This window comes from Mauremys mutica, chromosome 11 (genome assembly GCF_020497125.1).
Source record: "Mauremys mutica isolate MM-2020 ecotype Southern chromosome 11, ASM2049712v1, whole genome shotgun sequence".
Lineage (NCBI taxonomy): Eukaryota > Metazoa > Chordata > Testudines > Geoemydidae > Mauremys > Mauremys mutica.
This window is the reverse complement of record NC_059082.1, coordinates 35,304,842-35,324,739: the sequence shown is the minus strand read 5'-3', so window position 1 is coordinate 35,324,739 and position 19,898 is coordinate 35,304,842. Positions and strand designations below refer to the sequence as shown.

The 19,898-nt window shown below is 42.0% G+C and overlaps 1 protein-coding gene across 3 annotated transcripts in view; it reads right to left on the bottom strand.

Annotated features, from left to right (window-relative positions):
• UBE2Q2 (ubiquitin conjugating enzyme E2 Q2) overlaps positions 1 to 19,898 on the bottom strand; it is a 227,408-nt gene that overhangs the window by 14,878 nt on the left and 192,632 nt on the right. For all 3 annotated transcript variants that reach the window (XM_044979262.1, XM_044979263.1, XM_044979261.1), the window contains exons 5-7: positions 18,048 to 18,188; positions 7,196 to 7,280; positions 3,878 to 3,938 (exon numbers count right to left, since the gene is read on the bottom strand). In XM_044979262.1, coding sequence (XP_044835197.1) covers positions 3,878 to 3,938; positions 7,196 to 7,280; positions 18,048 to 18,188 — 287 coding nt within the window. The remainder of the gene's footprint in view (positions 1 to 3,877; positions 3,939 to 7,195; positions 7,281 to 18,047; positions 18,189 to 19,898) is intronic.

The following is a 19,898-nucleotide window of genomic DNA, read 5'->3' as shown; positions in this document are numbered from 1 at the left end:
CCCCCAACTGTGTAGTTGAGTATTAAAAATAGTTTGCTGTTCATTACTGTTTCCGTCATGTTTCTTTGCAGAAGACTTTGTGTGAAGGGGGGGAGGGGTTTGTTAATTGCATAGGACAGCCACCATTAACAGGGTACAGACATGGGGGCAGGATCAACAGCAGGTCACACACAGAGTGCAGTCACTAGGCACCCGGGTCACTCTGCGAGGTGTCTGCTGCCCCACGTCAGTCTGGGAGGTGTATGTTGCCCCAGGGTCCGAGCACCTGGCATCCACAAATGGCAAGGCAGGCTGCCCTTACCATGCCCTTCCACCCTAGCCATGAACCTCTCCGATGCCCTGAGCCCCAGCCAGAGCCATCATCCCCCCACACCTACTCACCCTTCCCACACACCCCTCACCCCTTCCTGCAAACCCACCCCTTCCTGCACACCCTCCGGTAACCGTCCTCCCCCCAGAGACCGCTGTAGGAGCAGGAGCCTGTCAGTCCTCGAGTGTAGAAGCGGTCAGTACATCAGTGCACACCGTACCCACCACAGTCTGCGTCCCTGTTGGAACCCTTGAACGAGAATTCGTTAGTAAAGAAAACTTTGTTAATTAAAAATGTTCCAATAACTTTATTTTTAAACGTCTGTTGGAAGGGGGGAAACCTGGTGAACGGAGTATGTAACTGCTGAAAAAAGTCAATAGTAACTGAAACAGGGGCAGGTTCAGCTTCTCTGTAAAGAGACTGGACAGTCATAGGTTACCCTGCTCTCTGAGGAACCTAGCTTTCAAAGCCTCCCGGATGCACAGCGCTTCCCGCTGTGCTCTTCTAATCGCACGGGTGTCTGGCTGAGCGTAATCAGCAGCCAGGCGATTTGCCTCAACCTCCCATCCCGCCATAAAGGTCTCCCCCTTGCTCTCACAGAGATTGTGGAGCACACAGCAAGCTGCAATAACAATGGGGATATTGGTTTCGCTGAGATCCGAGCGAGTCAGTAAGCTCCTCCATCTCCCCTTGAGACGTCCGAAAGCACACTCCACCACCATTCTGCACTTGCTCAGCCGGTAGTTGAAGAGCTCCTTGTCACTGTCCAGGGCGCCTGTATAGGGCTTCATGAGCCAGGGCATTAGCGGGTAAGCTGGGTCCCCGAGGATCACTGTAGGCATCTCCACATCCCCAACACTTACTTTGTGGTCCGGGAAGAAACTACCTTCCTGCAGGCGTCTAAACAGACCAGAGTTCCTGAACACACGCGCGTCATGAACCTTGCCCGGCCACCCGACGTAGATGTTGGTAAAACGTCCCCTATGGTCCACCAGTGCTTGCAGCACCATTGAAAAGTAGCCCTTTCGGTTAATATACTGGCTGGCCTGGTGGGCCGGTCCCAGGATAGGGATGTGAGTGCCATCTATAGCCCCACCACAGTTTGGTAATCCCATCGCGGCGAAGCCATCTATGACGACCTGGACGTTTCCCAGGGTCACCACCTTTGAGAGCAGTAGGTCAATGATTGCGTGGGCTACTTGCATCACAGCAACCCCCACGGTAGATTTGCCCACGCCAAAGTGGTTCGCTACTGACCGGTAGCTGTCTGGCGTTGCAAGTTTCCAGAGGGCTATGGCCACTCGCTTCTGCACACTCAGGGCTGCTCGCATCCGGGTGTCCTGGCGCTTCAGGGCAGGGGCCAGCAAGTCACACAGTTCAAGGAAAGTGCCCTTACGCATCCTGAAGTTTCGCAGCCACTGTAATTCATCCCAGACCTGCAGCACTATGCGGTCCCACCAGTCCGTGCTTGTTTCCCGGGCCCAGAATCGCCGTCCCATAGCATGAACGTGACCCATTGCCACCATGATCTCCGCGGCGCGGGATCCCGTGCTTTGTGAGAGGTCTGTGCCACTCTCACACTTCATGTCCTCACCGCGCTGCCGGAGCCTCCTCGCCCGATTTCTCAGCAGCTGACTGTGGAAGAGGTGTTCGATAAGGTGCGAGGAGTTGACAACGGCCATAAGTGCAGCGATGATCGCAGCGGGCTCCATGCTCGCAGTGCTGTGGCGTCCGCGCTGTCACTGACCAGAAAAGTGCGCGAACAGAGTTCCCGCCGGCGCTTTCAGGGAGAGAGGGCGGGAGTGACGGTTGAATGACGACAGTTACCCAAAACCACCCTCGACACATTTTTCCCCCAGCAGGCATTGGGGGCTCTACCCAGCATTCCAATGGGAAGCGGGGACTGCGGGAACTGTGGGATAGCTGCCCAGAATGCACCGCTTCCAATGTCGACGCTTGCCCCGTTAGTGTGGACTCACAAAGTCGAATTAGTGTCCTTAGTGTGGATACACAAATTCGAATTCATCAGGTCGAATCCACAAATTCGACCTAAGTTAAATCGAACTACTCTTGTAGTGTAGACATACCCTTAGAAACTAACAAATTTATTTGAGCATAAGCTTTCGTGGGCTACAGCCCACTTCTTCGGATTACCATAGAATCAGAAATTCTGCGTCTGTGGCATTAGTAAAGCCAACGGTGTTTGCTATCAGCACAATTTCAACAACCCTGTTTGTAGGCAGACACTGATGGCAGGATTACAAAAAAGCAGCCTGGTTATCAGTTCTTGCAGTGCTAGGTTAATCCTACCTCAAGAACTGGAATCCCAATAAACTTTTTAGTAAGAACACAGACAGAGTCCCTTGTAAGTTTGTTTACATATGGGCTGGATGCATCAAGCACTTTGCTGAAGACCATAGATATTCCACTGTAAGCCAGTAGCACTTCTCTGAATGCCTACAACCACACTAAGGCTATGTCTGCACTGATAATTGAATGACACAATTTTGTCTTTCAGAGGTGTTAAACCCTCCAGAAAGACAAAAGTTTTGCTACAAGTGCCAGTGTGAACAGAGCCTTGTCAGCAGGAGAACGCAAACGCCACTCGTTGCGGGAGGAAGTTTTCTGACGGCAGAAGAGCCGACAAACAGCGGCTATACTGCCCGACTTTTAGCGGCACGGCTGTAGCAACACAGCTCTGTTGCTAAAAGCTGTGTAGTATAGACAAGCCCTCAGAGAGGGAAACAAGGCTTGTGCTCATGGCAGCTGGGGGTTGGTCAGTGATCCATCCAGAGAGGGTTCCCTCACAGCAGTTGTCCTGTGTGTCCATGCAGTCCTGGGAGAACTTCATAGCAGTGTGATGGAATCCACTCCACCACTTCTAGGGGACAGATGTAACTAGCTTGGTTTGGGGTATGTTTTTCCTTCTTAGAGGTTAATCTGTAGGTTAGCATGTTACCCTATCACCAGGGATGATTTCAAGGGAATTGCTCTGGGAATATTTTTTCAGGTAAAAGATATATACACATTAAAAGTATAGCTGTGTCAGTAATATTGGCCAACGTGTGTAGTAAAAAGCCTAAGATTTTCAATCTTGTTAACATTTCATAGTTCACACACAGTGATTAGGACTATATCCTGGAACTGTATTTTTTTCATTTTAGGCATATGTCATTGTTGAGCCATAAAAATAAAAGCTCCTAAAGCCAGTAAAACAGTTCTGTTCTTTTGTATAACTCAAAAAGGATCAAAACCTATTTATTCTTCAAGTTAAAATATTATTCAGTATGACAGGTTCACCATTTTGTAAGGGTTTGGGGAGAGAATCTTGGTGGTCAAAAATTATAGTAAAAGAGCACTGGTTTGACAGTGTAAATTCAGGTATATTCTGTGCCAGCTCTACCAATGCAGTTCACTTCAGTCTGTATTAATTCCAAAGACCTCTATCTAGGAAGCTTTCATAGTACATTCTAGCTAGACAGTGTCAATTCCACATTGTAATCTGTGTAACAGCATTAACATAGATTCTTTAGGAGAAAGAGTTTTAAAAAATAAATGTAAACTTACTTTAGAAGTTTAACGTGCCACTCATACAGGCTGTCATTTACAAGTTCCACTGAATAAATCCCTGTGGAAGTATTAGACAAGACAAGTTATTTAGGAACCAGAATGTACTGTTCTGAATTAACTGTGTAACACCATCCCAAACAGATTATGTTTTATCATCATTAATAAGGAAAAGCATATAAAATCTGTTATATCCTTTACGTGCCTGACCAGGCCAGTCTGTGGCTATAAGCAAGAATTAATCTATCAGATACATCAAGGGATAAAAGCCACAATTCAAGATATGGTTATCTAAGGGAAAGCACAAGTACTTTCAGAATAAGGTGGCAAAAAAGTCAATATCTGTATCTCCGAATAGTTTCAAATGGGAATACCACACAAATCAAGGGTGTCCTTTCCCATTCTAGAATTTTTCCACTTCTGTTCTCTTCATATTTCCTAACATATATAGCCACATCTCATTCAATGCTGAACAGGCTTCATCTCCTGTACGTATGCACAAAGATTAGTATTATGCACGTTAATCCAAACCAACAATTTCCTAATTTGCAGGTAGGGGCTGATCCAATCAATCAATGTTGCTAGAAAGGTAACCACTGAATAGAAAATAAAAAAAAAGGGGGTTGCTATCACAGTGGGTAGTGACAGACTCTCCAACGGCAGACCAAAAGGATGTCAGTCTCTGGCAGCCTGTAAACAGCATGATTTGGGACTCTGATCTGTGTATGTTTAAACTGTTTATTGTACAAATTAGAGTTACAGATTATACTGAAAATGTGCCTGTTGCCTTACATAACTAAACTTCACCACAGCATTTTAAGGAGTCAGTATATTAAGTACAGGGAATACATAAACAGTCAAATAAACCTTTCACTGCATAAGCCAAGACTGATATCAGAGGGGTAGCCGTGTTAGTCTGGTTCTGTAGAAGCAGCAAAGAATCCTGTGGCACCTTATAGACTATCAGACGTTTTGCAGCATGAGCTTTCGTGGGTGAATACCCACTTCTTCGGATGCAAGGCAAGACTGGTATGTTTTTAAAGATGTAATTTTTACATGGATAAAAATCACATCATTACACAGGCAGGAATATTCTGAAGATTATAATTCCAACAGGAGAGCCTGGTAATTTATGCAATCTGCAGAAATCTCATTCCTTTCTGAAGGAATATACAACTCCAGTAATCACTTCCACCATCTGATTCTTTGATACCAAAGGCTGTGATTTTATCACTGGTAATCAATTATGAGTTATTATTCTAGTATCTTTGCATTTGGAATTGTTAGTGTTGGTGCAAATCTGTGAGCTATGGATGACCAAGTCACTCAGAAGTCAGAGTGTATTTTGACAGATTTCTTATAAAACTGTGTTCAAACTAGATATGTGGCATCACAGCAAAGACAGACATTTGCATGCAGAACTTTCAGAGACCACAATTGTACATTCTCAGCCCTCTAACACCAAGGCAATCAGTAGGGAGGAAAAAAATTATCTATGGGGCTCTCAGGCTACAGCATTCGACAATCACATGGTTTCAATACTTTCACTCCACAAAGTAGCATAATCTTAGCGAATTGTCCACCTACAGACTGGCATAATGGGCCAATCTACTAAACACTTCACAGAGGCAATGAAATAAGGCACCCTGGGTCAGTAGTTGCATCTAAAATGACTCAATACCATTAAATCCACCTGAGACAGTGCACATGCATATTTAATGAAGACTTTAGCAACCGGGTTTCCTGCCTTTCAAAAGGATACTGCTCTTGATGGAAATGGCTTTCCTAAAATGAACCTGAAATCCCCACATAGACAGCAAAACACACTCCATGACTTAATGCAGATTAGAGCAAATGGCCTAACTGTAGATTCTTCTCAGCCTCACTGACTAGTCTCTGCTGGCTTGAAGGGGTAATCTGAACAAAAAGACAGTGGTGGATAGTGTCACAAAATGAACACTCGACAGCAGCATGTAGCATGAGCTTAGCACTATTCTGTACGATCAGATCTGTATTTCAAACCAGATAAATATAGGAAATCCATAATAACATTGAAGTAAATATTCTGAAATGGAACTGAGACAGTCTCAGACTGGTGGTCTTACTTGTTCAGTTCTGTCCTTTCTTAAATATAAATTAAAATACCAAAGCCACTGAATGAGGGTCAGGCACACTAGAATGAGAAAACTGGCACAGTAACTCAAAATAGGACAGGCAAAATGCAGAAAAATGCCTTTAGACAAATCAGAGCAGCAATCATTCTTTTTAATTTACTTGAGAAGAAGGCTTCCTATCCTGACAGCTGGGACAGGCATTTTCCTGTCAGACAAGCAAATCTGAAGACTTTTGATCAGGAATTCCCCCTATTCCCACCCTAACCTGTACTTGTACTCTTGTCCCTTGTGTGGGCAAGAAATAAGACATTAGGGCTGAGCCAGTATGGCTATGTTCTGCTCAGGAAGTTACAGCAGATGAATTTACTATAACAACCATATTATAAAACTTCTACTCACTACAGACAGCGACCAGACAACACAATCCACTCACCCCATTGTTGTGTTATTTCAGGCAATTTCTATATACGGCACAAAGAGGATAGCCAGCCTTTATCTGACTAAGCTAATCTATTGGGGTAAATGATGAACACTTGTTTACAAAATAAACATACAACCGTGTTTTTTTCAATAGTTTCAGTAGTTGAAAGGGCAGGACGTGTATGTGCAGCTTTATGCATACAGAATCTGAGCATCAGAGAGTGTTATCAAAGGAGAACTGATAGATAAAAATATGGCTAAGACTAAATCTCACTTATTGCATTCAATAGAAAAGGGCTTTTGAATCAAGTGCAATCCCTTGTGTGGCAGGAATATTTAAATTGCTTCAGATGTAACATGCAGTACCACATGACCAGGACAGCACTGCAAGATTTTTGCCTTATGTACCTGGGATGGGAGGGCTAGATCCCAAGAGATGCTGAAAAACCACAATTCCCACTAAAGTCAATGTGATCTGTGGAGTTCAGCATCACCTCTAGACGGCACTCAAGCGGTTATATTAATGCTACTACTGTTAACATGAAATTGTATGTAGCAAAAAAGACAGGTTAGAAAAATATGAAAGCCAGTAAAAAGAAATTTTACAGGTGGAATGTTTAAAGAAAATTCAAGTAATTCAACTTCAAAATCTGAAGCTAAGATTAAAAAAAATGCACATAATGAAATAAAGTACAAAACAAAGAGCTATTAGCAGAAGATATTTACCTAGAGATAAAAAGCTTCTGAATTGCATTTCTAAGGAGAGAAATGTAGAACACCTTACCTGTTTTATAACTCTGTGATCTGTATATATCCCTGAGCTCTTTCATAAGCCGATCTGAAGCCTGGACTGACCCAGACACAGCACCCTAAAATTAAAAAACAGGCAACAGTTAACAGCTTCATTTGTATTACTAATGCTTTAAAAAAAAATCTGTATACTCGCAAAGTCTATGCAACTCTATTAAGGTACCACAAAATGGTAGAGTATATTAATTTCACAGGTCTAGCATTCATGCAAGTTGAGAAGTCAAGTACCAATGTAGTCAGAATCCCCAAGTCAGTCCCACAATCCTAGTTTAGCAACATTTCACATACTGAATAGTATGGTACATTGTATTTACATTTAACAAAGAAAACAGCAATACAAGAATATATACATGTGACAATGCTTTAGGGAAGTGCAAAACATTGCAGCAACTAATTTAAGGAAAAAACCCAAGTTCCTTCAATGTAGTTCAGATAGAGTGGCTGCAATCCAGTGGTGCTTAGGAACTGTGCAGCCACAGTATCTTCAAAATGCGTACCAGTTTTCAAGGGCAAACAAAAAATACTAATGCTTCTACACAAAGCTGCTGGCTTTAAACATCTATCTTTTTATACATGTAGCTTGTTTTCAAATATTGTAGAAAACTAGCCACATGTCTAAATACAGTAACTCCTCACTTAAAGTCGTCCCGGTTAATGTTGTTTCGTTGCTGATCAGTTAGGGAACATGGTCATTTAAAGTTGTGTAATGCTCCCTTCTAACGTTCGTTTGGCAGCCACCTGCTTTGTCCACTGCTTGCAGGAAGGGCAGCCCAGTGGAGCTAGCTGGTGGGTGGTTAGAACCAGGGTGGACCGACAGTCCCACCACCCCACCCCCGCCGCCATCAGCTCCCCACTCCCCTAAGTTCCCTGTACAGCAGCTACCCAGCAGGCTAGCAATTGCAGCTGTCCCTTCCCAAACTGCCATGTGCTGCTCCTGCCCTCTGCCTTGGAGCTGCTCCCCGAGACTCCTGCTTGCTGGGGGAGGGGGGGGGGCGGGCTAATGTCAGGGTGTCTCCCTCCCCCCTGCTCCTGCACCCTGCTTACTCCATCTTCCATAGAGCAAAGGCAACACATGACAGAGGGAGCTTCCAAGCAGCTGCAGCTTCGGTCTGGTCTCAGCTTGCTGATCTAATTAACAAGGCAGTGCACTTCTGACCCCGCTCTTCATACTTAAAGGGGAAACGTGCATCTCACACACACACACAGTGTCTCTGTCTGCCTCCTCCTTTCCTGCTGCCTTGTACAGTAGAGTGTGAGAGTTAACCTTTGAGGGCTCAGCCAATTGCTAGTTCATCATTTAGCAGTAAGGCATTCCCTGGAAATATCCCACCCTCTGACTCCTCCACCTCAACCAAGCTTCACAACAGTATTAAATTGTTTGTTTAAAACTTATAGTGTGGGGGGAGGTGGGGGGGGGCCGGGGCAGGTGTGTGAAAAAAATTTCCCTGGAACCTAACCCTCATTTACATTAATTCTTATGGGGAAACTGGATTCACTTAACATCGTTTCGCTTAAAGTCGCATTTTTCAGGACCATAACTACAATGTTAAGTGAGGAGTTACAATATCTAAATGTTCACAGTTGCGGAAAATTATGGGGTGGTGGTAAAATAATTGTCAACCCCCATTGTTTTGTAACAGTAGATGTTGCGATTAAAAAAAGTTAAAGCTTTATCTTTGTTAAAACACAAACTGTCAATATCACATGTCAATATACAAACTATATTATATCCTTAAGTCAAACTTCAATAAGTTCTTAAGCAACTTTTTTTTTTTTTTTTTTAACTCTGCCTATCTGTAAATTTCTTATATCAATGGGAATATATTTTGTCGGTTTGTGTGTACAGTGAAATATACTGATAATCTATCCTTCCAAGCCTACCTATACAGTATACCAGTAAAGCACTCGTAGTGCAGACATGGCTCTTGTCTTTCAACCCAATCTATTATATTGTACCAGTGAGCACATCAGATGAAGAAAATGCAGGGGCTCTGTAAAATTGCCCATAAAATGTAACTGTTATTAATTCCCCTTTTCAGAAGTAATCAGCTCCTTAGAAAAGGGCTGCTAAGATTATGCAAAGTGTATTGTATTATTGCTCACTTAAGACACACAGGAATGACATTTCAGATTCTTGCCTAGATTTACAAACCTGATACCTCATTCAAACGCCTCAAAACATGTGGGGGGTGGTCACTCTCCTGACTCCCAGCTTCTCCCCTGCAAAAAATTTCCCCACCAGTTGTTGTCCTGGCCCATCAGGGTAAGCAGCTGGCGCGCCGGGACACTTTGTTTACTTAGGTTTACCTCTGTGCCTGTGGACGCTCGAGGTAAATAAACCATGTCAGCCCACCAGCAGCTTATCCTGATGGTCCGGAAGCCAAAGTGTGCTGACCCCTGAATTATAGAGTCAGCTTATGAAAGGGTTATAAAAATTTTCCATTTTTACTTATCCATCTTGAGGGGGGTCAGATTATAAATGAACCAGCTTATGATCAAGTATATATGGTATCTACCACTTTATGAAGCTACGGCAAACTCAACTGGATATTGTACTTCAGAGGGATTTTTCACCACACGTATTCAGTGAATTTAAAAAAAAAAATTAAAAAAAAATGGATTGGGACTTATTTAGAAGCCTCTTCCTGAAATGGAGCACAAAGTCGGGGATAGCAAATAAAATGTGGTTTCACTCAAGTTACATTTCCATTAACAAGAGCCAAGCATACAGGCACACTTTTCAGTTTATTAGTAGCTGAACTCAGATAGCAGAAGTCTGAATGAGTCTGATGGGATAAACTTTCTCCAGGAAATTGGCTGCTACCTAAAACTGAGAGAAATTAATGGTGTTTGAAGATCCAGAGGATGTGGGGGAAAAGGAATAATGGTTGTAATGTTTCACTCCATATTCTTTATTAAAATATACTTATGATATGACTGACATAACAGATATACTTTATGCAAGATGGGTCTTGTAAGACATTATTGGAAAAGTTATGATTTACTGAACGTTATTATCCAATTTGTATGCATGTTTCATTTATGTATCTAAAGTTAGAAATATGAACTATGTAACAATTACAACTAGGTGTGTATTGGGAAGACATTCACCAGATGACAGGCCATCAAATCTGATAAGCCATCAGAAAGGAACAAGGAAGCCATGAAGATACTAATCTCTCTCCCTCCTGGGAGGCATCGGGGACAACTGTGATAGTACAAGGTCAGGTGGTCTTGTCACCTGATATTAAACGTTACCTGGGACTTTCTGTAACTTTCCTCTGGAAGAGAAGGGGTGGGGTGGTTCAAGTTTGGGAAACAAACAGGATTTACATAAGGCAGGAATCCTTTAAGGATGGGGAGAAAGGTAAACGGGACTTCTCCTCTCCATGGCCTGTCTGCCCAAGAGGAGAAACTGCTAAAGCCACCTGAAGAGAAGGCAGGGGGAGTCCAGCCTGAGACAATATAACTGGAACTCTAAACTACAGAAACATTGCAACCTGCCTAAAATATGATGGGTAAGAAATTACATTTTGTAACTTGTTTCTTAAGTATATTGAGCTTAGCTTGCATACTGTGTTTTATTTGTTCAGTAAACTGCTTTGTTCTGTCTTTTATCTCTTATAATCACTTAAAATTCACCTTTTTTAGTTAATAAAATTTGTTTTGTTTATTATTTAACCCAATTTCTGTAATTTCTAATTAGGGGGGCAAAAAGTCATGCACATCTCTCTTCACAGTGGGGAAGAGGGCAAGTTTTATGAGCTTGCACTGTACAAATGTTTCTCTACAGTGCAAGACAGTAGTATTTTGGGTTGGTCTCCCAAAAGGGGTGGGTACGTGAGTGCTGGGGGAAGCCATCTCACACAGAGCTGACTTCAGAGAGAGAGAGAGAGAGAGAGATGCAAGAGGCCAGAGAGCCTAATTCAGCAAAGCAGTAAGAGGGAACCCAGGCTGATTAAGCAGGAGAGGCTCAGTTAAACCACAGCACATCAGGTGGCATCCCAGAAGGGGGGTTCAAATCTGTCACACCGGATTCCTTACTTTGGGATGAAAAAGACAAAATTTGAAAACTCAAAAAGCCACACCTGGTAATGTTAGCTTTTTCCCCCCTTGTCCTCTCTCCCCCAAACACAAAATGTGTAGAGCAGGGATTGGCAAACTTTTTGGCCCGAGGGCCACATCTGGGTGGTGAAATTGTATGCAGGGCCATGAATGTAGGGCTGGGGGAGGGGGTTGGTGTGCCGAGTGTGGGAGGGGGTGTGGCGTGCAGGAAGGGGTTCAGGGCAAGGGGTTGGGGTACAGGAGGGGTTCAGGGTGCAGGCTCCGGCCCGGCACCGCTTACCTCGAGCAGCACCGGAGTGGCAATGGCGTGCTCCCTGCCTGCCTTTGCTCTGCGCCGCTCCCGGGAATGGCCAGCATGTCTGGCAGTGGCTCTTGGGGATGGGGCACCCGTGAAGCTCTCATTGCCCGTGGTTCCCGTTCCTGGCCCCTGGGAGCTCCGGGGGCGGTGCCTGCAGGCGGGGGCAGCGCATGGAACCCTCTGCCCTCCCGCCCATCCCCCAGGGGCCGCAGGGACATGGTAGTGGCCACTTCTGGGAGCGGCGCGGGGCCAGGGCAGGCAGGGAGCCTGCCTTAGCCCTGCTGCACTATGCGGCTGGCAATCCTGCGGGCTGGACTGAAAGACCTGACAGGCCAGATCTGGCCCATGAGTCATAGTTTATCCTCCCCGATGTAGGGGCTAGAATACATGCAAACATAGTCAGGATAAATATGTAAAACTCAAACTTTAATGTCTTTAAAAACTTTTAAATGATAACCAGAATTCAAAGCAAAACCTAGAAAAAGCGGAATTTCATGTTTACCTGGCACTCCACTTAAGACCAAATTATCATCAGCATAAAACACATCTACGTACTCTAAAGTTATGGATTTTAACATTCAGTATTTTCCTGTACTTGATTGGTCCAAAACTCTGGTGAAAAATCAGGATAAACCAAACAGCTTTTGTAAAACCCAGGAGCTTTTCAGTAAATAAAAAAGTAAGACACAAACCCAAAGAGCTTATGGTTGGCAAAGCATTCTTCTCGTGAATGCATAACCCTCCTCCTGCGTGAGGAAAAGCTACACTAGCAAAAAGTACTGGGAGCTCTTGCTGGCACCACTATGTCAGTCAGGGATCACAGCTTTTCTCAGCCCTGACAGACACAGCTATGTCAACAGAAGTCCATAGTGTAGAAATAGCCAAAGGATATTACTCTTGGGCCATCCATCTTAGTATTCCATTGGATCTGCAAACACAAACTGAAATTCCACTCATTTTTCTTAATACACAGAATCTGTGAAATATGGTCTGCAATTAGGCATGTAGACAGAGGCAGAGGCTCCTCTGAAGCTCTGTCTCCTTTCATTTGGTATGCACAGGTACACAATAAGGAGGTAATACTTCAAAGGAACCATGGTTCATTGTCCAGATAAAAAGGGGCTTTTCCGACTCCTCCTCCCTCCTTACAAATACCCTCCTCTTCTGGTCACCCAGGGAGGAAGGGTGCAAGTCCCTCTGCTGACCTGGTCAGACCCTCCCTGTTTCCTAGGTGGACCAGGTAAACCTTCTGTGTGCATGGTGGAGAGGGGAGAGAAAAGCAAAGCCTTTACAGTGGCAACTGACTACTTGTCTCCATTAAGCCAGACAAAGAGCCCACCCCTTAATATGCAATGGGGGCATTCTCCAGTAGCCTTTGCCTCACTAGTTGACGTAACTGGGCAGAGAAGAGATTTCTATTGCTGTTTAGCAGTTGCATATGGATGGAATTTTAAAGATACCCACTAGAGATTCCATATAAAAAGCTCTATTAGATGAAAGTTCAGACTGCAAAATGAAGCATTCAAGTCTGTAAATGCAAAGTTAAGGTTGTCTGTGCAACCTGAACTCACAAAGGGACAGAGTTATCATACAGGGTTGTGTGGTTTGATAGGTGTGGGTTCAAAGGAGCACTACCTCATGTGCTGCAGAATAGGAACAATATATAGTGAATGAGAGGGGATCATCAAGAAGTGCAACGTCCACATACAGATCTCCAGCTTTTTCAGTACTCTTGGATGCAAGTTAAGGCACTTGCTTGGGCCATTAATGCTGATTTTCAATAAGTTCCAGAAGACTGGAAGAAATCTAATGTTGGGGAAACAAGATGACCCAAGTAATTATAGGCCTGTCAGTCTGACATCAATGCTGGGCAAGAGAACAGAGCCGCTGATACAGGACTTGATTAATACAGAATTAAAGGAAGGTGATATAATTAATGCCCATCAACTTAGGTTGATTGAAACTAAAATATCGTCAAACTCACTGGTTATCTTTTTTATGATATTATAAGTTTGGGTGATAAAAGTAATAGTATTAATGAAACATACTTAGATTTGTGTACGGCATTGACTTGGTACCACATGACATTTGATTAAAAGACTATAACTATATAAAATTAACATGGCACGTATTAAATGGATTAAAAACTGGCAGCTGATACATTTCAAAATGTAACTGTAAACAGGGAATCAAACAGGTGTGATTCCAGTGGGATTCCACAGGGATTGGTTTTTGGCCCCATACTATTTAACATTTTTCTCGATGACCTGGAACAAAACAAAGTCACTAATAAAGTTTGCTGACGACACAAAAATTGGGGAGTAGTAAATAAATAAGAGGACAGGGCACTGACACAGAGCAATCTGGATCACTTGGTACGCTGGGCACAAAACCAATATGCATTTTAATATGGCTAAATATAAATGCATACATCTAAGAACAAAGAATATAGGACATATTTACACAATGGGAGACTATTCTGGAAAGCAGGGACTCTGAAAAAGATGGAGGTCATGGTGGATAAACAACTGAACACAAGCTCCCAGTGCAATGCTGTGACCAAAAAAGAACTAATGCAATCTTTGAATGCATGAACAGGGGAAACTCTAGCAGGAGTAGACAGATTATTTAATCTCTATATTTGGCACTAATGTGACTGCTGCTGGAATGCTGTGTCCAGAATTCAAGAAGTATGTTAAACAATTGGAGAGGTTACAGAGAAGAGCCATGAGAAAGATTAAAGGATTAGAAAACATGCCTTATAGCAAAAGACTCAAGGAGCTCAAACTATTTTGTTTACAGAGAAGGTGAACTGATAATAGTCTGCAAATACCTACATGAGGAACAGATATTTAATAATATGCTCTTCAATCTAACAGAGAAAGGTACAACATGATCCAATGGCTGGAAGTTGAAGCTAGACAAATTCTGGTGGGAAATAATATGTATTTTTTTTAAACAGTGAAGGTAATTAACCATTGGAACAACTTACCAAGGATTGTGGTGGGCTCTCCATCATTGACAATTTTTAAAATCAAGATTGAATGTTTCTCTAAAAGATCTGCTCAGGGAATTATTTTGGGTAAGTTCTATGACCTATGTTATACAGGAGGTCAGACTAGATGATCATGATGGTGGTCCCTTCTGGCCTTGGAATCTATCAATCTATGAAAAAGAGCACAAAGCAACCAGTGAAACTCTGGATTCCAATACCCACTTGGTGCTGTGCTGACTGTCAGAAAGCCCTTACTAAATTAAACCGCAGATAAACTTGAAACATAACAAATATGGGTGGACTGGTACATAGTTTATAAAACTATAACTAGTTATCGTCTGCCTCCTCCTTGTAACATTAAATTATTTTGAATTTGAAGGTTTGATGGGTATTAAAAATGTGATTCCTTTTTCTAATTCCGTATGTACTTGTTTGTTTTGCCATCCTCTGAAGAAGATAAAGTCAACAGTAATTGCATAAAAACCAAGGTAGGAATTTGGGATTTGCCTTTGTGCCTTAATGCACTGAGAGAATGCTCCATCATACTGTGCTATAAGAAAAGAAAGCCTAATGCCAAAGAGTTTAGAGTCAAATTTCATTTTTTCTTAGTATGTAGGGCACATTGCATACCATTTTAGAATCAACATTCTGCTATGGTTCCACCATCTGTTGTCTAGTAGTGCAGCAGTGGACATTAATGCAAGTAGGAGATTAATTAATGCAATTTTGGCTCAGTGGTGTATCTGTAGCTTTCAGATCTCAACTCCGAAGGAACAAAATCTTTTAAGGCATTTAACCAGAACAGGAGCTTCTATTTCTGGTGACCCACAAAAATACTGTGGCTCCTTACAGGAGTTGAATACACCATTCCCTGGGCTCAGATGACCTTGTTGATGCTTGTGCATAAACAAGAGTGTGTTGGCATGAGAAAGCTATTATGTAAGTTGAAGCTGCTGCTGTGAAAAAAAAAAACCCAGCAATGTTCATTTCAGCTCCGAAAGAGAGAAGAGAAAAGCCAACGTTTGCCAACTGTAAGTACAAAATCTGTAAGGAAAGAAAATTCACAGCTTAACCATAAAGAATAAAATTAACACTACAGGGCCTATTTTCAACTCCATTTAATCTCCACGGACAGTCAGACTGATTTGATTGTGTCACCTCACATTGTTGTGCAAGTTTTTGGTTTTTTAATTACAATTATTATACCATCATCATAAGATCATAAATTTTAGATATACATATTCCTTTAAGTGGTGTCTATCCTGAAGCTCTAAGGGGTTGTACACATTTTAAAAAAAATGTTTAAAAAACAAAATTAAGCTTCAATGGTCAAGTCCTTGGATGGCAAAAGCAGAGTCCAGTTTGACTTGTTATGCTTAATACTGCTTTTTTGCTCCTAGATACTTTCTGCTATTTTTTTGCAATGAGGTAGCTGGCCTATACATATTTTAAAGACAGAAAGTTAGGGATAACATTCTAAACTGCATAACTTTCTGACCCAAGAACCTGAAGTTAGGGTATGGGAATATAGAAGAATCACTCAAGAAGCACAGTGCCCTCCATTCAGCCACCCTATTTCCTTCAATCTACCACCTCAAGAAAAGCACAGCTCTCAGAATGCTCCACCAGGCTTAACAAATTCAACCAGTATCAGACTGATGTGGGGACAGGAGCAGTTCTAGTTGAGGAACCTTCATGGTGGATGTTTAGTAATTGAATCACTCCATTTTGAAAAGCAGGGTGCAGTGCCTCCATTTATTTTAAAGTGTGATGGTACTGAACAGGAAGAAGCTGTCTCAAGTAGCCAGATCCTAAACTATTTAGAGAGCTTCACAGGTGGCACAGGCTAACAATCACAAGAAAAGCTTAAAATAAATCTGGATATGTCCCTGGCCCAGCTACTGAGATTGTATTATTTGGCTCCAGTCAAAAGCAGCACCACTTTTTGTTCAATATTTTCAGTCTCCAAATACCCATATCTACTGAAATACCAACAGCAAATCAAAGATTCCTTATGAGTGGGACAGTCATGATAAAGATTTAGGGACAAAACAGCTGAAGTATGTAGACGGTCCTCAAAAATCTCACTCAGAAAAGCGTTAAAGAAGATACTATACTGAACCAACTATATTTTATTTTATAGCAAGCATGCTGTGGTCTCTAATCGAATTTCCATTTCTTTAGCAGGAGTCTTGGTTCCAAGAATAGAAGGTTTCAAAAGCTGTTTTATTTGAATCACCTCAATTTAAAAATCAAGAAAAAAAAAACTTGACTTAGAGATGTTATGCTAATTTTTATTAAGAAAAGAAACTCCCCCATAAAAAGAACAGTCTATTTCATTAACAGGTCATAGAATTCCCTCCCAGAATGAACCTGTGAAGATGGAAAATTTGGCAGACAGTGTGATTCACTAAATTAAGTTCCCAAGCCTCTGAGAAGAGGATAGATGCTACAAGGCTAAGCAGTGCTTTTACTGCTAGATTTTCTAGGGATATTTCTACTGGCTTTCCAAAGGATGATACTATAGATCACAACTGCTCCCAGTTCTGCCTCCTGAAAGTAACATCTACAACACTAACACCTCAACTGCAGTGAGATTTCCACCATCAGAAAGAAGGAAGGTGTTCTGCAGCCTACAGCTTGCCTTCTGTGGTTATCAAATAGATTTTACTAGTAGTCAAGCTTCTTTGATATACTCTGTGCCAAAGTGGAGAGGGTGATAGGACTCCACTTTTTTTAAAAAATTTTAAATAAAGTACACAAATGTGTAAAAATACTTCAGAAAGTGTAAAACTAACTCAGTCAGTACTTGCAGAGATTACTGTACTTTGCCTTTGTATCTTTAATTGTCCTAAAGAGGTATGAGCAACAGCTCTTGCTTACAACCTAGCTGCTTCCTGTTGATCCTGCAGAAAAAACAGTCCTTCTATCAGAGGAGGCAAGTAGGAGACAGACTAGGGAAGCTAGATACCTCTGGCAAGAGACCCAAGAAATGTTATGAAGTGTGAAAATGGATTTGGTGTAAGTTTTTTCACTCTCAGTGTGAAAGTCGTTTTTCAGCTGAAATGCCAGAAATTCTTTAATCTACCTTACAAAACAAATTAAATTTAAATTGGCATTTTCCAGCTCAGATGAAAGAGGGCACGCCATGGAGCACTTTGAAGTGGTCACAGTGCCTCTCTGGGACCCAGGCTTCTAGCAGATCCCCTTCAGAGCGAAGGATTTTGAGAAGACATTAGGGTAGTGATCAGTTCACTCTGGAGTTTTAGAAGTCTTTTACCAAACCAGTTTAACCAAGTTTAGCTTCTCCTCTTAAGTTTCAGGGCTTGAGGCTTCTTTTCCCAACACATGGTAAAAGTCAGCTACAATGTTTGCATACACAGTAGCAAACTTTATTTGCTAGATATATGTAGCACTGGGTTCTGCTGCAGTGTAAGTGTATTAAGTCCAATACCTAGGGACACTTACATTTAGGTGGTCTTGTCTTTGATTCTTTCTGATTTTTTCTAAAATTGCAAGGTTCTCTTTTTCAATGCCTTCATCCTCAGATTTCTTTCCATCAACAGGCTCTTCCTCCTTCATGTCATAGTGATCTAGGTCTTCAATGTCCTACAAGATGGAGGAAAATTCACTGAAACATATGAACTGTAAAGTCCAGTTAGCACAAAAGATTGCTCTCCATGCTGTGGTTTGGGAGCATAGATGGTGTACTGTGAAGAGTACCAAATTAGTCATCTTTTGATGTTACTTTTATTTTGCCTAGCCTTTGCTATAACCATTAACAGGACATTCTCTTGTAATTTAGGGAGGCTGCGTGATTGTACACAAGGCCCAGACTCATCTACACTTCTGCTGGCAGAGACTTTGGTGGCAAAAAAGCATCTTTGTGGGAAGGGGAGGTTGCAGTTTACCAGTCCACTAAGACAGGTAGAAAACAGGAGGTCTAGAACGCCTTTGAAGGGAGCAGAAGGAACGTGACCAGAGAAGCTGGAAATGAACCTGTCCAGAGCATCCTCTACAGAATCTTAAATGCAACTTTCCACTTCCACAGTAGAAACTCAGCAGTTGTAAGACTTTTACTAATCCACATTTGGTGCTTGCCAAACATGAAAGACAGAAAAACAAAGTGCATGTAGTTCACTACATTAAGCTTTCATCTGAAAGAGGCCAGAGGGAGCATCTACATTACATGGACATTAAAAAGGACAGAGGAGGTATGTGTCACGGTTGAAGACATTAGACCTCAACTCAGATCTGGGTTCAAATCTCAGTTCTACTGTCATTCTGACCTTGGACAAGTCATTTAATCTCTGTGCCTTTAAAAATAGTGGGGATAGTACTTCCCTACCTCAAAGGATGTTGTGAGGCTAACATCATTATTTGTAAGTTGTTCAAGTACTATGATTATGAGGGCCATGCAAATACCTAGATAGGTAAGAGTTCATAAATTACTAAAAAGCAGGATTTGCTCTAGAGTTCTTGTCCAAGTTTTTCCCTCCTGCCACTGTTGTGCTTCATTTGTCGTCCCCCCCGCCCATCCGCCCAAATGACATCCTCTTTGCTAAAAGGAGGCTGAATTTCAGTAACGCCACAAGTATACAGGATGTAACAATTTTGTACTGAAGGATTCCAAAGTAAGTGTTATTTACCCAAGAGTCCAGACTGGGAGTATAAACTATATGCTGGAAACCTTGAAGTAGTCAGAGATGACCTGAAAACTAAGAAAGGTTTTAGAAGGGTCTTCACTTACTTGGTGCATTTGACAGCATTGTGTGTGCATTTCCCATCTGTGAGATTCTTTCAGATGAAAGATTTTTAAAAAGGATATAATCATAAGCAGTGCTACTAGTATAATACCACAAATTATATGGTTTTAAAAACTGGACTAGATTTCAAATGGATTATTTCTGACACTCATCTGTCTTCATAGAAGCAATGTATTGCTTCCATATAATAAAGACAACCCTTTTGCCCACTGTCCATTTATACAGAAATACGGGGTTGGCTGAAAGCAAGCAAGTTCTAAGACACTTCTAGAAATGCTCCAACACTAGTTAAATCTGCTCTACCTAGTAGCTGGTCACAGCAGACTCCTTTAGAGTTATTCCATTCCATGAGGTACGTATATTTAGGTTCTTTTTGAAAAAAGAAGTTGCATTAATTCTCAATTCCAAAAACAAAGGGAACTGTATTTAATATCCTTTTTATTAAAAAAATATACATTTTAAGCCTGAGCAGTTCTTGTCTAATAAAACCTTTATATTGTTTAAATACAGACATTTGCTTCTCTTTGAGCCATTCTAGCATATTATGGAAGTA